This window comes from Pantherophis guttatus, chromosome 6, assembly GCF_059756535.1.
Source record: "Pantherophis guttatus breed Tessera chromosome 6, ASM5975653v1, whole genome shotgun sequence".
In the NCBI taxonomy this organism is placed as follows: Eukaryota; Metazoa; Chordata; class Lepidosauria; order Squamata; family Colubridae; genus Pantherophis; species Pantherophis guttatus.
Window position 1 is genome coordinate 50,354,650 of NC_142068.1, and position 22,255 is coordinate 50,376,904.

The 22,255-nt window shown below is 37.7% G+C and overlaps 1 protein-coding gene across 6 annotated transcripts in view; it reads right to left on the reverse strand.

Annotated features, from left to right (window-relative positions):
• LOC117678686 (VPS10 domain-containing receptor SorCS1) overlaps positions 1-22,255 on the reverse strand; it is a 415,591-nt gene that overhangs the window by 219,068 nt on the left and 174,268 nt on the right. For all 6 annotated transcript variants that reach the window (XM_087872866.1, XM_087872863.1, XM_087872868.1 and 3 more), the window contains exon 3: positions 4,219-4,318. In XM_087872866.1, coding sequence (XP_087728992.1) covers positions 4,219-4,318 — 100 coding nt within the window. The remainder of the gene's footprint in view (positions 1-4,218; positions 4,319-22,255) is intronic.

The window sequence follows — 22,255 nt, forward strand, 5'->3', positions numbered from 1 at the left end:
ACGTGGGAGAAGACCCGAATAACCAAAGACCTACATACAAACACCTGCGAAAACCTGAGAAAACACACACACACACACACACACACACATATATATATGGGTCTTTGGTTGTTCGGGTTTAAAATTGGAGGTTTCTTGGCAACGTTTCAACAAAGTCTCATTCGTCATCTTCAGGCTGGTATCTTCGGCTTTGTGCTTCTAGAAGCAATGTGTGTGATCGCAGCTGTTTCTTCCTTTTAACTGCCAGTGGGGGTGTGAACTGATTGGGTGAGAGCGTGGCTGTGTTCTGATTGGGTGGAGGTGTGTTCTGATTGGTTGGGGGTTTGGCTGTGCTCTGATTGGATGGGGGGTTGGCTGTGCTCTGATTGGATGGGTGTGTGTTCTGTTTAGGTGGGGGCTTGGTTGTGCTCGGGTTAGTCTGAGTAGCAGGGGGATTTGAGTTGGTGAGCTGTGTTGCTGTTGTTTGGCTTCGTGTTCATGGCCGTGCTACCTCTTCATGGTGGGTGTCAGTCTGCTTCATGTATGGATTGGAGAGGTTTAAAGGGGCTAATGATGCAGCTGTGGTCTGGCTTCTGGTCCGCGGTTGTGTCTCATCATCAGTGTGGATCCAATGGCTCCCTAGGACACACCATCTACCAGAAGAAAACACACACAAACCGCTATCTGCACGCACTCTCACACCACCACCCAGCACAGATCAACTCCGTAGCCAAGACACTCATCTCCAGAACAAAACGCTTAGCTGACGAACAACACCTAAAAACCGAACTACACACTCTCACTAACATATTAACATCCAATGGATTCCAAAGAAATAAGATTACCAACCTAATCCAAAAAGAAACCCCCACTAAAATCCAAGACAGAGAACAAGAAAATAGCAAAGCCTTCCTCCCATACATAAAAGGCACCACAGACAGAATCAGCAAGATCCTCCACAAACACAACATCAAGACAGCATTCTGCACAAACCGAAAAATATCCACCATCCTAAGAAACCCCAAAGACAAAATTGAGTTAGAAAATCAAGGAGTATATGAAATCCCATGCACCGCCTGCCCCACCACATACATCGGACAAACCAACAGAAGAATAAGTGCACGCATTGAAGAACACAAGAACTCAGTCAAAAAAGAGGAACCAACTTCTTCCCTGGTCCAACATCTCAAAGCCACAGGACATGACATTGACTTTAAAAAGACCAGAACTATCGCCAAAACTGAACACTTTAACAACAGAATAATCAGAGAAGCCATCGAGATAGAAAAACGTCCACATAGCATGAATAAATGAGATGATACCTCCCGCCTACCAGCCATTTGGAAACCCGCCCTTATTGACAAACGAGTCCCTAACACAAAGAATGACACCAGACCCACACTCACGAGAGCCACACAGGATGTAACCACCACACATCCATGCAGAAAGCAGACTCAAACCCACACTGATGATGAGACACGACCACGGACCAGAAGCCAGACCACAGCTGCATCATTAGCTCCTTTAATGAAGCAGACTGACACCTACCATGAAGAGGTAGCACAGCCACGAACACAAAGCCAAACAACAGCAACACAGCTCACCAGCTCAAATCCCCCTGTTACTCAGACTAACCCGAGCACAACCAAGCCCCCACCTAAACAGAACACACACCTAGCCAATTAGAGCACAGCCAATCCCTCATCCAATCAGAGCACAGCCAAACCCTCACCATATATATATGTTTATATATATATATATATAGCCAATTAGAGCACAGCCAATCCCTCATCCAATCAGAGCACAGCCAAACCCTCACCATATATATATGTTTATATATATATATATATATATATATGTCATTGCAGAACCTGGTCTCTTTTCTTCTCCCTGACAAAAATACACAATTATATCTCTTGGTACTTTTCTTCTGCATCCATATATTCCTCATCTCATTCTAAAAACCTCATTTAAGATTCAGCAATATCCTCGCTAACATCTTTACCATGTTCCTTTGCAATTACTTTCAATCTTAAACAAAATTATTTCTCTCTTAGTTCCAAGTAGTGCATCCAAGTAGTGTTTCTCAACCTTGGTAACTTTAAAATATGTGGACTTCAACTTCCAGATGGAAATTAAACTCCACATCTTTTAAAGTTGAACTCCACATCTCTTAAACTTAAGAAATACTGGTCTAGATCACCTCCAACTCTTAATTTATTATTTCTGTTTTTTACATTTTACTTCCCCTTTCTGGATTCCAAATTAAGAGAAAAAAAGGGCCACCACCAGAACAACAATGTAAATTATGGAATGGAGAAGAGGATCATTTACAGAGGGATTAACAGAAAAAGGGATTACACCAGAAATTTTACAAAGGACATTTGAAGAATTAGAGAAGAATGTCATGCATGAGTATTTACATCAGTGATTGCATCAGTTAAAAGGGATCTGATAAGTATGAATACAAAAAAATGAACTATTAGTAATACAGATGACTAGTGAGGTTAAACAATCAAAAAGAAATAGAAAGCTTGGAAAATAAGTTTTTAACTTTCATAATTCAAAGTTTTGATTTGTTCTTCCAATTCCATATAACCATTTCCTTCGTTTTTAAAATTAGTAGTAATTATGTGTGTTTGTGTATATTTATGGAATTTATTGACTGGCCTGCAATGCTGGCTTCCTTATTTCTCATTTGATCTGACCTAATATCCATGCATCCATGTAACTGCAGATGCACTACAGAAATTGCCTCCTCCCAAAAAAAACAAACAAACAAACAAACAAAAAAACTTCTAGCTTTCTTTAAAAGCTTTTCTTTTAGTAACTCAAATTTGTCTTCTAAGGTAAGCTGTTCGTAGGTAAAGAAAATGAGAAAAATATAACCACCTGACTTTTATGAGTACTTCCACAATAAAAACCCTTTACAAATTGTTTCTCAGTAGGGTGTCTGTATGATTAAAACCCTCTAGGCTTTGGGATACGTTTTCTCTGCAGGATTTTGTCAAATCCTTTTCATTTCACTATTGGAAGCACTTAAAAGGCAAACAACTTTAAATACAGTCTGGTCTCTGTAGATGTCATTCGAACATTTTAATGAGCCTTTTTTTTTTCTTCCAAATAATGAGTTCATCCTTATTTGGCAGGAATAAAAATGATTTCAGGCTTTCTACCAGCTATCGACTTCCACTTGTTTTACTTCTAGAATGGGACAAAGCTTCACATCAAACTTTCTATCTAAAATTTATCTCATTTGTGAAATTATTGTAACTTCACCAGAATCTTCATCTTTTGTCATCAGCCATTTGGTCAAGTCTGACCTGGGCCACTCTATGAAACAGCACTCTCTGTGCCCTTTTCTTTCTCACAGCCTCATTTAGATCTGCCATGGTCATCCAAGTGTTATCCTCTAGTGTCCAGCCAGCAAAAACTCCACCAGCAAACTGTATTAAAATGCATGGACATTTCACTCTTGCTGTTTCTTTCTCCCACATCTTTTCCCCCTCTTTTTATACTGTTCAGAAGTCCCACTTGAACATATGAAGTTCTCAGTCATGTAGAGATTGCAAATCTTTGAGAAAGTCTACCAAAGGTAGTCTTGTGGGATTTAGTAATTACTCCTTTAGCTATCTGCATTGAATTAGTGCAATGTTTTTATTTATTTTTTTCTTATTTGCTTATAATATTATATTGAGGTATTTCATTTCTTGATGTATTGCTGTATAGTATTTTTATTAGTTTAATTTCATAAGGATTCATTCAGTAAATTAATGTTTGAAAGCCTTTTGGTAGTTAATATGAGCAGAAAAATTGCAGACTTGGAGAGTAATAATGTTCTCAGCACCATTAACATGTCAAATGGCTGCACTGAAGTTTAGCTGCCAAACTTTTCCAATATTGGAATACAATGGAAAGATTATCCATTGTAATTTTGGATCAGGTAAGCTAAGATTCCAGTAAGTTGTTGTCTAAAGCACATCTGAAATTTAGTAAAACCTTTTATATTACAATCACTTTCTAGATAAAAGATTGTCATTTATCAAGAAATTTTCTAGATGGAAGATTACCATTCATCCATATGCAATTAATTTAAAAAGGGAATGCCAAATATAATTTAAAGCCTAAACAGCTTGTTTTTATTTCTGTAGGATGTATACAAACACAGCTATGTAAATAATAACTAACAAATCAAGTCAAATATGACATAATTAAAAGCAACTATATTCTTTAATTTACCTTTCGCTTATTTGTTGGGCAGACATAAAGGTAGCTCAAAATGGTCTTCAGACCCACTTTGTCATTCATCTTTTCATATGTTGTCCCATAATCAGTTGACCTGCAATTCCAGAGGACATTTGTAAGTAAGCATAAACACTACAACAAGAATAAGATGCAAACTGTTTGGTTGTTTCCAGCTTAAACAAAATAGCTCTCAGAAGATGGTAGTCGTTTTTTGTTTTTTTCCATGATTCACACTGTATATGATGACACTTAAGTATGCACTCATGCCTTTGTGTAAGGAATTAATATTTGCATTTAAATTAGGTTAGGAAAAATTAAAATTGCATCTTCAGTGCCACTGAAAATAAATGTTACAGTAAGAAATGTCAATCAGGTTGGAAGAGGTAATGTTTGTCATTAATGCAAATGTCAGGATAACAAGAGGCTGAATTAGCTTTTGTCTATTACTATGTTCTGTCATATTGGAAAATATTGTTGTCCTTTCAGTTATCACAGTTTTGCAAGTACTACTACTTAATCCATTTCATGATTTATTTAGTAGTGCTTCAAAAGGCTATGGCTAGACACCACTAAATAAAATTACTTGCTTTGTATCATTTGCATTGTTCCTATGTATATTTTAAATGAGCTTTAAAAAATCATAGTTTTATGAGAAACCTTAAAATTGAATCTTCTGTTTGATTATTACCAATTAATTTTTAAAATATATACACTATAATAGATACACTAAAACAGATTTTGATATTTAGGATTCTATACTGTATGAATTCCATTACTTGATATTTCCTAGAGCAGTGATGGCTAACCTTTTCCGGACCGAGTGCCCAAAGAGCGCGAACGTGTGTACCCAAACCCCCAAAATGCATGTGCAGCCCCTTGCACATGCCCACCTACCTTCTGCATGTACGGCAGAGACCCAAAGACCAGCTGTCTGGCAGGAGGTGCGCGCACATGAGCTGAACTAGGGCGACAGTATGCGTGCCATCAGAGAGGGCTCTGTGTGTCCCCTCTGGCACGCATGCCATAAGTTCACCATCATGGTTGTTGGATCCTTATCCTACAGTTGGGTAGATAATATGTACTGTAACTTTAACTGCTACAAGATGACTAATTGATTAAGTGGTTAAAACAGAAATAAAAGGAAGGCAGGAAGTTCATTCACTCCTTCTCACTCCTGCTCGTTATATTACTGCTAGAGATACTGTGTCGGTGTTACGGAACTAGAACTGTAAGCAAACTTTGTTTTGTATTGAAAGTGTTATCTTTGTTTATGAGAAGCCAGGTTGGTTTGTTTTACAACAAGTAGACTATTTATTTTTCTAACAACATTCAGAGTCTGAGAGTATCTGTATTTGTTCAATGACTGTTCAAATTTACAACAGCATTGAAAAATATGATTTATGACTGTTTTTCATTTAAAACCATGGAAGCATCCTCATGATCATGTGATCAAAATTCAGACACTTAGCAAATGACTCATATTTTTGATAGTTGCAGTGTCCCAGGGTTATGAGATCACCTTTTGCAACCTTTTCTCACAAGCAAAGTCAATGGACAAGCCAGATTCATTTAATAACCATATTGCTAACTTAACAACTGCAGTGATTCACTTACCAACTGTGGCAAAAAAAGTTTGTAAAATGGGGCAAAATTCACTTAACAACTATCTCACTTAGCAACAGAAATTTTGGGCTACATTGTGGTTGCAAGTTGATGACTATCTGTAGCATCAACTGTTGAAATCCAATAATGAGAGAAAACTATGTGCAAACCTAATATTTCATCCATTTTGAATTGTCACAATTCAATTCACTGGAATCGGTGTATAAGACTTCTATTTAAAGAAAACAAGTACAGAGTTCCACAGAATTGGTAATTAGTTTTTTATTTGTTCCCTTACAAAAGAAAGAAAAAAAAAAAACACCCTCTGTGATAATTTTGTATATTAGTTGTCAGTGAAATTCACATTTCACTGTGTGTGTATATATATATATTACACACACACACACACACACATATTACACACACATACATCAGAAACAAATGGAGCTTTGTACTATAGCATATCAACACCCCACTTTCCAGTCAGTAAAACCAAAACAATTTACTGTTTTAAGAAAAGAAATATATGTTCTAAATTACTCAATACAATATCTAATAAAAAATGGAAATTTATTTAGATCAAATTGTGTGTTCCTTTTTTCTGTGCTCAATTCCATCAATTTATCCATTTAAGTCAATTCTCATATCTTAAATAGCCACTTATTAATGTTTAAAATTGTGCAGTTTTCCAATATTTTGCCAGAATAATCTTTGTAGCAATCAAAATGTTGGCAATTTAAATACAATTTATTTATATTTACAACATTTGCTATATAATTAAATATTTTTATTAATGCATTTATAGTCAGCCCAATTCATTTATTTAATTACTGTATATTTGAATAGTAGTAGAGTATATTTCTCTTGGTTCAGGCCCCCAAAAATTGTTCTCAAAATCTAAAACTCATTTTCCTTTCCAACACCCATTTGTTTGATACACTGCTCCTCTTCCTCCTCTTTCTTGTTTTAATGATACAAAATGTTAAGTACAACATTTTTCAATTAGCCCAACTACAATTGATAATATATTGAAAACACATTTTAACCTAAAAAAAGGGATTTAACTCTAGAGTAAAAGTGTTTTATTATCATAACTTAAACCCTTTGAGTCAAATTACAAGGCAAGATTTAAGGTATCTTAATAACTACTATTGTTATATCCAAATCCTCAATAATTTTTTTTTCCTTCCTGGCATTTTCTCGCATGTGCAAAGGTTTACTTTTTTGGATCAATTAAGTATTGATCCAATTGTTGCAACAGGAATGTCAAGATTCCAACTGACAAACCAAGAACTGGCTTCTTGTTGTTGTCTGCTGTCTGGAACCAGCATTCCACAGATGTTTCCCCTATCTCCAGTTTCTGTGGCAACTGAGAAGTGGCAATGGTTGAAATCAGTATAATTTCACTTTGAAGTTGACAAGGAATTGATGAACCGGCTTGTCACCAAAGTGTGACATCATCACCTGATTCCTGAGGAGTTTATTTTATTTATCTGTATCCTGTCTTTATTATTTTTATAAATAAATCAAGGCAGTAAACATATCCAACACACCTTCTTCCTCCTATTTTCCCCACAACAACCCTGTGAGGTGAATTGGGTTGAGAGAGACTGACTGATTCAAAGTTACTCAGCCTAAGCTTTCATGCCTAAAGTGGGACTAGAACTCAGTCTCCTGGTTTCTAGCCTGCTGCCATAACTACCTGACCAAACTGACTCTCAATAACTATTTAAATATTTAATTTAATTTTCACAATGTTTATTCTAATTTATTTATCCACAATGAGATATAAAACAGTTTAACACCTGATTCTATTCCAGCAAGTAGTCATTATTCATATTTTCTAGGGATAATAATTTCAGTTATGTTAAATATGTGTCTTAATAATAAAAAGATTGGAAAATAAAGGAAGACTAAACCCGTGCCTGATAGTAGCTATTTCGTTCATAACCTGAAAATTACCTCTTTTAATCAGAGGCACTCCCATTCCCTAATTTTTTTTTCAATATCTTGTAACTTTTTATTTCTGGGAATACAAACAAAAGCTAATACTAAGAAATGTTACATTGTTCCTCATGATCTTCTGATTTTCCAAATTTTTCCTCATGATCATTTATGCAATTGCAACCTATTCTTTCCTTTATTGAAAGCATGATTATGATTTATGACTTAAAACAGAACACTATGTTTTTGAACTAGTATAGAGATCACTGAGATGACTCACAATGAGATATTTTGAAAGTGAAAATACATGTGAGCAATCAAAGGATTAGCAGTTCTTTGATAACTGAAATGTCATCCTATGTATGCCAAAAGCATACTTCTGCATTCATTCTGTTTTTACTAGCTGATATTTCCTAGCTAATATTAATACAGCTGTCCCCATTTTCTGCAGCTCCATTTCTTCATTTTTTTATTAAGATTTCCAAAAACCAACAGTGCTCATTTCAACATCATAATAATAACCATTGACAGCCAGATTGGTGTTGTAATTAAGGCATCAGGTTAAAAACAGGGTCACAGTAAATTCTAGTCCCATTTTAGTCATAAAGTCAGCTGGGTGACCTTGTTCTATTCATTTTCTCTCAACCCTAGAAAGGAAACAATGGCACATCAGCTCTGAAAAACCTTGCCAGAAAAACTGCAGAGACTTATCAAGGTCATCTCCTAGAATCAGAAACTATTGAATGGAAGTAAATATATATATAAAACCATTAAAGGTGCAAACAGAACTCATATTATCTAAGTTACTACAATTCATTTGCAGAAATTGCATATTTAAATTGCTCATTCCAAATTACGTAAAGATCTTACAATTTTCCACATTTACAGTAATAAGTTATTGTAGAACGCAAAGAAATCATAGGAATAAGTCATTTTTTATTTCATGTTGCTTTTGCTTCAAAACACTATTAAAAAGAAAAGGTTATCTCTTCTTGAGTACTGCAGTCATAAAATATTGGGAAATATTTTTCCAAAAATTAATGTTATCCTTCTGTTCAATTTTGTTGGATTCTCAAGAGCCTGCAATTTTGTTTTATTTTTTGGCAAGGTTTTTCAGAAGTGGTTTCCCATTTTCTCCTTCCTAGGGCCGAGAGACAGGGATTACTAGACCAAGGTCACACAACTAAGTTTGTGCCTAAGGCATGATTAAAACTCATAGTCTCACGCTTTCTAGCCTGATGCCTTAACCACTATTCGAAACTGATTCTCATTATTAATCTAAATATATAAAAAGTATTTTTCTAACACATTATTTTTCTAATTGCATTTTTTTACTCTGTTTCTCTGCATGGCAGGGAAACTGGTGTTTTTAGAGAATGCCAATTGTCTTCCTATTCTTTTTCTTTCACCTCTCTTTCATTTCAATGCTGTTTTTAAACTGTAGGTAAACATAAATATCCTAATTTATTATATAAGAAAAGCACACATTACTTATTTATTTCTCAGTGACCTGATTCAAGGCAGGAAAAAAAATCTGCACGTTCCCCTAACGTGCATTCAGTCGGATGAAAAAGTATCAATCAGACGAAAAAGTATCTGGTTTTGTCATGCTTCTGTGAAGAAAGAAAATTTTAGAGAAGTATGGGGATCTTATACTTCTTTGGTTAAGTAGTATCTAAAACGTGTGTCAGTATAGTGTTCTTTTTTATACAATCTTCTCTTTAGTGCTTTCCTGGCTTCTTACACCTTTATTATTACCCAGTGAAAGATAATAAACAGGAACAGCTCCTGCTGGCTTTCATCAGATTAGGAACAATGGGCAACCAGGGAGATGGGAGAATGAGGGAAGAAAGCATAACTGAAAGCAACTATAGTAGGAACACTCTCTAGCATCTCCAACTATAAAGCAAGTACCTCTTATAAAAGATATAAACAGGAAACACCATTAAGTTTTCATCTTTTGTGGGGAGTGCTACTTAGAACTCCAACTAAATCATAGAGCTCCTCTTCTCCCAGATGTCTCCCACACATCTTCACTTTAGAGATTAGTTCTCCTGAACCAGGAGTAGATATGAGAATCCCAGATGTCTCCCACACATCTTCACTTTAGAGATTAGTTCTCCTGAACCAGGAGTAGATATGAGAAGGACAAAGAAGAAAGGATAAGAAAGAATTGGATATTTAAGATGTCTGTGATTCAGTGCTATTTTGTAGGTGTACCCAAGGGAGAAAAAAATAAACATTTGATTTTAATCACCATTGCTTTGTCTAAAAAAAGTTGCAGTCCATTCCCAATACACACACAGCTCTTGCCTGATGAATTTAACTCAAACATGGTGATGCATACCTAGATAGCTTAGGTATTGTTATATTTGGTGTTTTTTTTAAGGAGGCATTTAAATAACTTCATTATTATTCATTGGTTTTTTTCTCTCTCTCTCTTTCTTTTTTCTCCTGTCAGGCAAATGAAATTTATATTATGGCATAATAACAAGGTACTTGCACCCATTATTTAAAGTCACAAATTCCATTAGTATACATGTGCTCAGGCCTGCATTGGTTCCTTGTAACATTTTAGGAAGGATAATAGGAAATCTACATTCACAGAACACATGAACTGTAAGAAATTGTCATCTATTTTCTTTAGAAGTATAACATAGTGAGCCAGGTATAGTGCATAACTTAATAACATGCAATTTATTTATAATCCCAAATGCTGAACATATTAATGTTTTCTATGCCTGAGCTCTTGTATATTTTAAAGTTTGTTTTTTACATCGCACCAAACTTCGTAAATAATTATTGGCTAGATAAAATCTCTAAAGTTTATTAGTGCAAGTTATCTTCATAAAATCTCCACAGCATTAAGTTATCAACCTTTAAGATTTAATTATTGCATCTGTTCAAAAATAATGGGAATCTTTCCTTTCCAACTTCTTTAGTGACTAATAAAATTTCATACATCTTCTACTGCTTAAATTTTTCTTTGCCAGCTGGAATATCAGCACTCTATAGAAAAATTACACATTCTTTAAAAGCAGTTTTAGACATCTCTAATCTACAATATTAGTTGAATTCAAAGCTGAGCTTCTTCCCTCCTATGATGTAATCTAAATTGGGAGGAAAGGCAACATTTTGTTTTGCCCAGTGAAATTCTGAAGACCTTTGGGATGAAAAGTTATCCTTGGGGGAGAGGGGAGGGGAATCTTGTTCATATTTCCTCAAGTTCTCAGCCTTAACCACCCTGGTCCTTTGAAGGAACTGTTGGCTGGATTTATTAAGAGGAGAGCTTGGCAAGATTATGCTCCACCTTCTCTTTGGCAGTGATAAGCAGTTGTGCAAGCTCCATTGCACTTTTAAAATCTTTTTATTTCATATGAAATGAGGAACTGATGGGGATTGCAGTGGATAATATGGTAGTGTGCAACCACTTTACAATGAATCTGAATTCTTATAGACTAAGTCTGCATTTGGTTTAGTATCTATCATAACCATTAATTTAAGAGGATAGACTATAATCATGGTTAGGGATGCTGGAAAAGTGTTAAATTGCTAAAATGAAGAGGTGAAATCATGTCACTTTCAGAACTTTCAGAACTTGTAACAGGATCTTTTGATAGCTTTAAAAAAAACATTTTTTTTTTACAATGAGCAAATTTGTTTTACTTATTTATTAAATTTGTTTGCCACCATCTCACTGCAAAAGGAACACAACATCCACTGAAAATGTGAGGGATGAACAATTTATTCAATTTCCTTTTTAAGTGGATTAAAGCTAAGGCAAATTTTGGTTCCTTCAGATTTGGCAGCACTTAAGATTTGACATTGGTGAATGTCATTTTTGAAAGGGCCTACCTGTCAGCTGAAAGGATATTATTCATCAGTTTATTATGTTTATTATGTTCTCAGCATGTTTTCAATATTTGAAGATCAAAAAGCATGAAGACGAGCAAATTTGCTTTAAACTGCTTTGAGGGACGGAATTTATACATGTGGAATGGCCCAACTGTTAAGTAATTGCACTTTTTCATCTACAGATATGATGATTATAATGCATTCTTATTTATCTGAGATCTCATAATATTACTCCCAGAAATTACTGATCAACCTCATATTTAGGATTCAAGACCTGTTTTTCGGTGATTTCTTTTGACTAAATGTTACTGTCAGTTACTCTTCATACATGCATGATTTTAAAATCTTGGTTTTATAAAAAGTTAACCCTACATTCTTAAGCCCCCACATACTTAGCTAACATCAACTTTATTTTTTTCACATAGCTACCCATCTCAAACAAGTACTTCTGGGCAGTTGCTAGATAAGTGCTTTATTTCAGATAATAAGGAAGTCATATACACATTGAAACTAATACCTATGACAGAACAAAGGAATCCATCCGTCTGCATGTTTATTATCCCAAAAGTTACATTTTGTGCCTTTTGCTCCTGCCTTTTCAAATTAATGAACAGCCAAATTTTCCTCAGCCTTGAAACTCGATGACATCTATTCCATATTTTAAACATAGTTTTATTTGACTTGAGACTTACTGGGTTGCACCTCACTAGCTTCAGCTCTTACATCATCTTTATAATCATCACGTACTCCATGTCTTCTTTTTCTCTACTAGAGATTTCTTATTTCCTCTTTCTAAGTTATACCAAGTTATACCAATTATTAATTTAGGGAATTAAAGCTAAGAACTAGAATATAGCTCACTCAGTATTAAGGCTGCAGCATAAGTGATTAAATAAAACTATTATTTTATGAATTAGGAGATAAAAATAAATAAAGGTATATACTAAAATATTTTTTACAGAATAAGGAAAGGAAAAGTATAGTGCAATTTAATGAATTCCAGTGAATGTTTCGCCTAATTTGATCGTATAAAGCAGAGATGCCAAACTTGCAACAACACACTGTCGTCACGTGATGTATCACAACTTTTCCCCCCTTTGCTAAACTGAGGGTGGGCATGGCCAACACATGATGCACCTGGTCCACGGGCTGTGAGTTTGACACCCCTCCTATAAAGTATAATTAGTTTATTTTAATCTATTTCTGGAGCTCTGAGGACGAGTATAGATGCTCTAAAACTTCAGTTAAAGTTTAGTTCTGAACTTGCATATCAATTTTTATTTGGATGCCTCAGTTTTTAAGACTCATCTCAATTAACAATATTCTTCATGCTTTCCTCTTCAAAGCAAATTTATTTGAGTTTTAAATATAAAAAGAAGATTATACTCCAATATTTTCAATGTGACCTTTTAAATTTTGAAGTTTCATGTCTCAGTGCAATCTGTCTTAATTGTTTTTCTTTCCCGCTTGAAAAACTATATGTGGGTTTATGTGAAATTTTATACCTGAAATATAAAATGCAATTATATCAATTTTCAAGTATTTAACATCTGTTGCATTTACATAAATCCTCTGACCCAGGGATATGGGTCAAATAGAGAGTTTTGAAATGCAGAACAATTGCCTAAATAAACATTTTAATGAATAGATAGATATCTCTTTGGAATTTGGTTTCAAGTAATAGAATTATAAGACCAATCAAAATAATGTTGCTGTGATCACAATGAGGCTTCCTCATTGACTTGTGGGAAGGTGTCAGGGAACACCTGTAAATGAAGATCATGTGACTGCAGCAGTTCAGCAGTACTTAAAGCAAGAGCTTTCCAAAATTTCATTCCCACTGAAGTAATGGTTTCTAGCTTTCTGTAAGTTACCCTATTGAGATACCCTGATTGAAAACGTTTTGCCTTATTATGCATCAGTTCAGCCAGTTAAAGGTTAAAGAGTTACTGGGTCAACATTTCAGAGCCATTTCCATTTCTAAACTGAGAAACAAAATGGCCATGAGTGGGCAAAAATCATTGGAATGGAATTGACTTCAAACTTCCTGCTAGCTATTGAGATTCCTTGTGGGAAATAGAGAACATCAGACACTTCCCTCCCTCCCTCCCTTCTTTCCTTCCTCCCTCCCTCCCTCCTTGTTGCTTCCAATAATTCTGCAATCTCACATTGAATTCCGTTGTTCTAGAGCAGTGATGGCTAACCTTTTTGCCATCGCGTGCCAGGAGAGGGGGGTTCACACGTGTGGGTGCCCACACCCATAATTCTATGCGCCTGCCCTGCATATGCATGTGCAAGCCCCCCTCGCCCCCCCCGCTCCTGGCACGTGATGGCCCGGTAGGCCCGTTTTTCTTTCTTACCTGGCTCCAGATTCTCTCTATGCATCTGGGAAGGGTGAAAAGAGCCTTTCCCACTCCCTCAGAGGCCTGAAAGGGCCTCTCTAGGAGTCTCTGAAGGCTTGGGACAGCAAAAAACATCACTTCCTGTCTCACTGGGAGTTGGGAAATGGGCCGTTTCAGATCTCCAGAGGGCCTCTAAAGGAGTGTAAAAGGCTGTTTTCGCCCTCCGCAGATGGATAGAGAGGATCTGAAGCCAGGTAAGAAAGAAAACGGGCTTTCCCCACGCTCCCCCCAGGCCCTCTGGAGGCAGGAAGCAGCCTGTTTTTCTACTCCTGTTGGGCCAAGAAGGCCCGGAAATCAGCTGGCTGGCGTGTGCATGCGCCCCAGAGCTGAGCTGGCATGCCCACTGATATGGCTACGTGTGCCACCTGTGGCACGCATGCCATAGGTTTGCCATCACGGTTATAGAGTATACCCATTCTCAATTCTATGCCATCTTAGCAATAGCAATAGCACTTATATACCGCTTCACAGTGTGTTTACAGCTTTCTCTAAGCAGTTTACAGAGTCAGCATATTGCCACCAACAATCTGAGTCCTTATTTTACCAACCTCAGAAGGATGGAAGGCTGAGTCAACCTTGAGCCTGGCGAGATTCAATATGCCAAATTGCAGGCAGCTGGCACTCAGCAGAAGTAGCCTGCAGTACTGCATGCTAACCACTGCACCACCGCTGCTCTTAAGTATCCAGGTGGTAAATTTGAATAACTTTGGCTCACTGCTTGGGGTCTGTCATTTAATGTCTGATGTAATGATGGATTTGCTTTTAATAATCACAGAACGATTCTATTTATTCTTTATTGAAAGGACTTAGCAGGAAAGGATATCATTTGGAAGAGGCAGTTATAGTGTCTGATGTTCTTCCTCAGATCATTTACAATAGGTTAATCATGGCTACATAAATTGAGGAGTTCATTAGGTGGAGGTTGTAAATTGCCTATCCTGACCTTTCCCTTCACACAGTGGAAATTGGATAATTTTCCAGGGAATAGGTACACATAACAGTGAGGGTAGATATGGCCATAGCACCAACATCAGCAGAAATAATACGTTGTGCAAGTTCTGCATTTTTCCTCTTTCTTTATTAAGATCTTGTTGTTGAAGGCAGGTATTTCCATATAGAAGAACTTTCACAATTATTAGTGTTTACAACATATTCTCTAGTTATTCTTCTCTATTTTCTTCTCTATCTTTTTTTCTTCCTAATTCTGTACCTTTCCTTCTGATTCTGGAAACATGCAACTCTTTTATTCTGTGTTTCTTCATCTCGTTTCCTTAATGCTGCATTCCAATGATGACATCTCTTAACCATCTTTTTCCACATCATTATGATGAAGATAATTTATTAATTTTTATACCAATGTTGCATGTGGTAAACTATCTCAAAATAGTTTAGAATCCCTGCTGACTTCCCCATTAAGTTGTAGGGAGTTGTCAGAGATACTTTAAAAATAGGATCATGTGACTTTCTGAGATCTAGGGAAGGACCAATCTACCTGATGTCAAAGGTGTACACTCAATTTCAGAGTAAGAAGCAGTTTAAAAATGAAACGGGATGAGCAAGGACTATGAACTATGTATTTGACTGACACTCAAGATACTTAGTTTCTATTCCACCTGCAGCCACAACCACTCATTTGGTGACTTTCAGACCAATCTATGTCACAGTGCACACAGTGTGACTATTTTGAGACAACCGAAGAGCAAAATATAGTAAACAGAGGTTTGTCTTTCAAATAGTGGTTTATATACAAGGAATATATACATACACATACTAGGCAAAGTCAGGCAATCAATCTTCAACTACGGAAGCACACATGGAGAGATGTCCTCACAGGGCCTCTCTTATATGTTCATGTTGCTTTCTATTTCTATTATGTCCTTGCCTCCTGCTTCAGTTTCTGCTCTCACTGCTACAAACACTATTAGTACCATTACTACTGCTGCTGCTCCTAATTTTATTTTTAATGTCTCTGTATATTCTGTCTCATTACTTTCTATTACATCATGCTCACCATGTCTTAGCTGAATTCCTTCACTTTCTCTTTTCACTAGCTCAGTTTCTTTAGTTTGGTTTCTCTGTCTGCCTGACATTCTCTTTAACTTCAGCTTCCTCCATTTATTCTGTTCTTCCTTAGGCAAGGACCATGACCATATCTCTTGGTACTTATGGGTTCATTATGAATATTCCATACTCTAACCACACCTGCAGTGATCTGCTCAGGACGTATACCTTTATTACACCTTTCAGGTCTCCTAGGTATAACTCTGTTTATTTGCCTTGAGTTTTTCCTACTCACAGGATACACCCTGGATTTTGCCTCCTTACAAAAAACACAATCTAAGTACACATTGCATTTCTTTATCCCAAGTCCCTCAGCTAGGTCGGGCATCTTCTGCAGTACTCTAAAACTTGCATGCCCCAATCTCCTATGCAAGAAACGTACACAATTATCATGTGTGGAAGTGTTTGTAAGTGTTCATGCACAACTATTCTCCTGCTGTCCTAATACGTATAGATTATCCTGCTTAACCCTTCATGCACAAATTCTTCCACCTTTCCTGATGGTGTATTGTCCTCTAGCAAACAGTATTTCATAACCTTGACTATCTAACCTGGAAACACTCAACAGATTATGATCTAGATCAGGTACATATAAAACATTGTCTAATGTTTCTCCTATTTCAGGTATATAGACTTTACCTTCCCCTTTAACAGCAGACCATTGTCCATTAGCCAAATTAACAAATGTTTGCTTAGCTGGTCTCAAGCCAGAAAATGTTTGTGGATTATTAGCAATATGGTGACTTGCTCCACTGTCCAACAACCAAGTGTTCCTGATGTTTTCAAACTGTTGCTGCCAGGGAAAACGACGATGAAGAACCACTACTCATGTGTTGAGTAGCCCTGTGTCCTTGTCTTGCTGCTCCTTTATTTCTCATGTCAGGGCAGCGTCAATGGAGATGGTCTGTAGAACCACACGTGTAGCACCGCTTCACTGTGTAAACAGTCTGAGATGCTGGCATCCTGGGATGTTGCAGATGTTGTCCTCTGCTCAGCATTATGTGCTCCCTTTCCTAGTCATCTCTCAAGCCATTTATGTTCTTCCTCCAACAATTGGCAGTCAAATGCATCATGGTTAAGTCCCTCTCTTGCATGGACTCTAAGCTAGGCACAAGAACATCCCATGTAGCATCTAACGAACTGAACACCATTGTGGTCAGACAAGGTGTGTCTCTCAGTAAATGTCATTCCTCTTTCCTCTAATTCTAGGAATGTCTTTCTCATAGCCTGCAGAAGTATTGACATGTTCTCCCCCACTTCAATTGTGCTTTATACACAATCTCCTTGTCAGCTACACTTTACTGCCCACAGTGTCACTAACATACACATGGCACAACATCTCCAGCACTCTTTCGCAGACTGGATACCCTCACATGTATCAGCTGACTGTTCTCTAAAGCCAGAATTATGCTGGCTAATGCCTTTTCATTTCTTTTCTGGTCCCTATCATCCAGGACTGCTGGTAGATAACTATCATCCACAACTCCTCCCTTAGCAGGTACATCTCCATCTTTACATTCCAGGAAAGGTAGTTTGTCTCATTCAGCAAAGACACCACAAAATCTCCTCCCATTACGCTGATAGAAGCTATGTTGCTTGTTTCCATTACAAGCATTAACCACCAACAAACCACAATGCACAACCCCTCTGAAGCTCTCACTGGGTTTCTCATCTCTCTCTGGGTTCTCGAGTCACTATGGCTATCTCTCTCAACTGGACACATAATCTGTCATAGCGCACACAGTGTGACTATTTTGAGACAACCCAGGAGCAAAATACAGAGGTTTGTCTTTTAAATAATGGTTTATATGCAAGGAATATATACATACACATACTAGGCAATGTCAGGCAACCAATCATCAACTACATCATAGAAGCACACACTGAGAGAAAGACACCCACACAGGGCCTATTTTGAAGAAATATAGAAAGATGAAGTACTATGTATGTTAGGGGTTAAGAATAGGAAGCACCGTGTTACGGTGGTTCTCCTCCTTCCTCTCTGACCGTTCACAGTTTGTGTTGGCAGGGGGGCAGAGGTCGACCTCTAGGCACCTCGCTTGGGGGGTGCCTCAGGGATCGGTCCTCTCGCCCCTTCTGTTCAACATTTATGTGAAGCCGCTGGGTGAGATCATCCGTGGTTTTGGGGTGAGAGTCCACCAGTATGCTAATGACACTCAGTTGTACATCTCCACCCCAGACCACCCCAATGATGCCCTTGATCTGATGTCCCGCTGCCTGGAAGCCGTGCGGGTCTGGATAGTTAGTTATAGTTTAGTTAGTTAGTTTATTTGATTTGTATACCACCCTACTCCCGAAGGACTCAGGGCGGTGAACAGCCAACAATAAAATATATAAATACACAAAATTTAAAAACCCGATAAAATCAAATTAAATTATTTGGCCCAGACAAATTAAAATACCCCAATAATTTAAAAACAGATTAAAATTTACATATTTAAAAAGGGAAGTGATTAGGCCAAGCCCGCTTGATGGAATAAAAAGGTCTTCACAGCACGGTGGAAGGAGCGCAGATCCGGGATCCTCCGTGTCTCCGGGGGGAGCTCATTCCAGATGGTAAGTGCCCCCACAGAGAAGGCTCTCCCCCTAGGGGCTGCCAGTCGACACTGTTTGGCTGACGGCACCCGGAGGAGTCCCTCTCTATGAGAGCGTACTGGCCAGTGGGAGGCTATTGGTGGTAGTAGGCGGTCCCGTAAATAACCAGGCCCTAAGCCATGGAGCGCTTTAAAGGTGGTAACCAAAACCTTGAAGCGCACCCGGAAGACCACCAGGAGCCAGTGCAGCTCGCGCAGGAGAGGTGTTACATGGGAGCGCCATGTCGCTCCCATTACCACCCGCGCGGCCGCACTCTGCGCCAGTTGGAGCCTCTGGGTGCTCCTCAAGGGGAGCCCCATGTAGAGAGCATTACAATAGTCCAGGCGGGAGGTGGATGGGAGAAACAGGCTCAGACTCAACTCTTCCAAGACCGAGTGGCTGTGGCTTCCGGCCTCCCAGTGTAATTAGCTGGTGCCATCGTTGACTATTGGGGGTGAATCTTTGCCCCCCACAGAGAGGGCTCTCAATCTGGGTGTCCTCCTGGATGCACGGCTATCTTTAGAAGAGCACATGACGGCCGTGGCCAGGGGGGCTTTTTATCAGGTTTGCCTGATCTGCCAGTTGCGTCCCTTTCTAGACCACCCTACACACAGTCACTCACGCCCTTGTCACCTCCCGACTCGACTACTGTAATTCTCTCTACATGGGGCTCCCCTTGAAGACCACTCGGAGGCTCCAACTGGTTCAGAATGCAGCCGCGCGGGTGGTTATGGGTGCAACTAGTTGCGCCCATGTAACACCCCTCCTGCGCGAGCTGCACTGGCTCCCAGTGGTCTTCCGGGTGCAATTCAAGATGTTGGTTACCACCTTTAAAGTGCTCCATGGCATAGGACCAGGGTATTTACGGGACCTCCTTCTGCCACCAATAGCCTCCCACTGACCAGTTCGCTCCCATAGAGTGGGACTCCTCAGGGTGCTGTCGGCCAAATTATGCCAGCTGGCAACACCCAGGAGGAGAGCCTTCTCAGTGGGAGCTCCTGCCCTTTGGAATGAACTGCCCCCGGAAATACGTACAATCTCTGACCTCCGGGTTTTTCCCTGTGCCCTTAAGACCCTACTGTTCCGACAGGCGGGGCTGTCTATTTAAGTGGTTTTTAAATTCGAGTTTTAACTTGGAGTTTTAAATTTTGGCCGAAACAGTTTAATTGATTTTAATTACTTTTAATGATGATGTCTGTATATTTATGTTTTTAAATTGACTGTACACCACCCCGAATCCTTCGGGAGAAGGGTGGTATATAAATAAAATTAACATTAACATAACATTAACATTAACATGTATGTGCCTTGAATTGGAAGCTTGGAATGAAGTTTGGAATTGAGTTTGGAATAATGCATCCAGTTTTGGTCGCCATGATATAAAAAAGATGTGGAGACTCTAGAAAGAGTGTAGAGAATAGCAACGAAGATGATTAGGGGACTGGAAGCTAAAACATATAAAGAACGGCTGCAGGAACTGGGTATGTCTAGTTTTGTTCTGTTTGGGAGAACGAGGGAAGGAGTGAGGGATTGTGAGACTCAAAATGACATCAGGTGATTACAGCAGCAGCCTGAAGCTGCCCCAATTTTCAAAATTTCATTCTTTTGGGAGAATGGTTCTGGATTTTGAACACAATCTGTATGTTTACCCATTTGAAGTGCCTTGATTCAAAAATTGTTGACTATGATGCACCATTTCATGAAGTTAATGGTGATGACAATGAGAGTTTTAGTACTATATAGATATAAAATAGCCAATAGTAATCTACAAGAATATATCAAATAATCATAAATTCAACACTGCCCTTATATTGCAAAAAAAAAAAAAAATGACCAATCGAGTTACAGATGAAAATAACATTGAACTGGATGAATTAAGTAATTTTATTACAGAGTATACTTCAAGCAAATAAACCAGCATATAGCTAGACAAAATACATATTTGCTTTTCCCTAGATTTTTTCTGCCAGAATTTTCACTTGATGCAAGTATTTCTTTAAACAATAAATGATTATTTCCATATTTATATCTTGGATATTGTCTGTTATTTTCATTCAGATACTATGTTCCACCTGCTTAAACATATGGAAGATTAGTTTCACAGGTTGCTCAACAATTTCAGAAACAAAAAAAAATTCAGATTATTTAAAGAAGATAGTTCAAGGACATAATTTGTGGGTGCCTTCACACTGACAATTAGCACTGTAAAGAGACACAAGTTTAAACACTATACACAAAATTTTGGCTAGCCAGAGAAGGTTATAGGAACATAACATAACATTAAATTTAATCTCCATATTTATATTTATTCATATTAATCCAAAATATGAGCATCATTCCTTCATTCAAATATATTGTTCCTTTTATGCTGTAGTAATATTACAGTATAGTAAATGTGTTATATTTCATAAAAGACAATTTCACATTTGAAGCAAATATATAATATCTAAAATGATTAGCGTTTCTCAAGAATTTAACCATATGCGAAGACCACCTCAATATCTTTGGCAGCTTCTGGATTTGATAGATTTTCACAGTTGTTATTAAGATAGTCAGATTTAGCCTTATCATCTTTGACATAGTACCTTAAACTTATGAATCTTCCAAAGTTTAAACTATCTATCTATCTACTTCCAAAATCAGTGAGAATATTTAAAATTTAAATTGAGTCTAAAATACATAGCTAGGAATATTTCTCACATTTCTTCCCAAGGTCAATTGAATCTTTGGCCTGATGTTACAAGAGGCCAGAAATGCTTTTAATTGTAAGTCCTACTGACCTTTATCAACTGGAGTCAGATGTCTCAAAAGTTGAGTAACATCAGGCCTGGTTACACTTCAAGTGAGCAAATACTAGTGCTTAAGAAAAAGCATTGCTGAACATTGCCGTGCCAATCCACTTCCATATTGTTCACAAGAAAAGGGCATGGCTTTGTCAATGAAATAACTGACTGAAAGCAAACTTTATTTTACCATAGTCTCAGATGAGAAACCACTGGTATCCAGATGAAAGGTCAAAAAAGACAACTTGATGATCTTGGGATATAATCAAAACTCCCATTATTTTGTTCCATATAGGAATGCATCAAAAATTAAGGGATTCATAATGTAAAAGATTTACTGTATATAATTTGATGAGTCAGCATATGAACTTCTGCTTTTGCATGGAGCAAAGGGGAAAAGACTTGGTAGTACAGTGGTTTAATGCATCCTGTAATTAACACAGCTGCCTGCAATTTCTGCAGGTTCAAATCTTACCAGGCTCAAGGTTGACTCAGCCTTCCATCCTTTCTAAGGTAGGTTAAATGAGGACCCAGTTTGTGGGGGCAATAAGCTGACTTTGTATAAATATACAAAAGTATGAAGGCTATTGCTTAACGCATTGTAAGCCGCCCTGAGTCTCCGGAGAAGGGCGGCATATAAATCAAATTAAAAAAAAAAAGACATGTTGCTCAGGAAACAATCAAACAAGAAGGAGGCCACAGGAGGCCACAGTGCTATTGTCTGATTAAACATTCTACCCAAAGGCAGCTAACAGAATCACTTTGCTAAAAGCCTAGCACAGGGCTCAT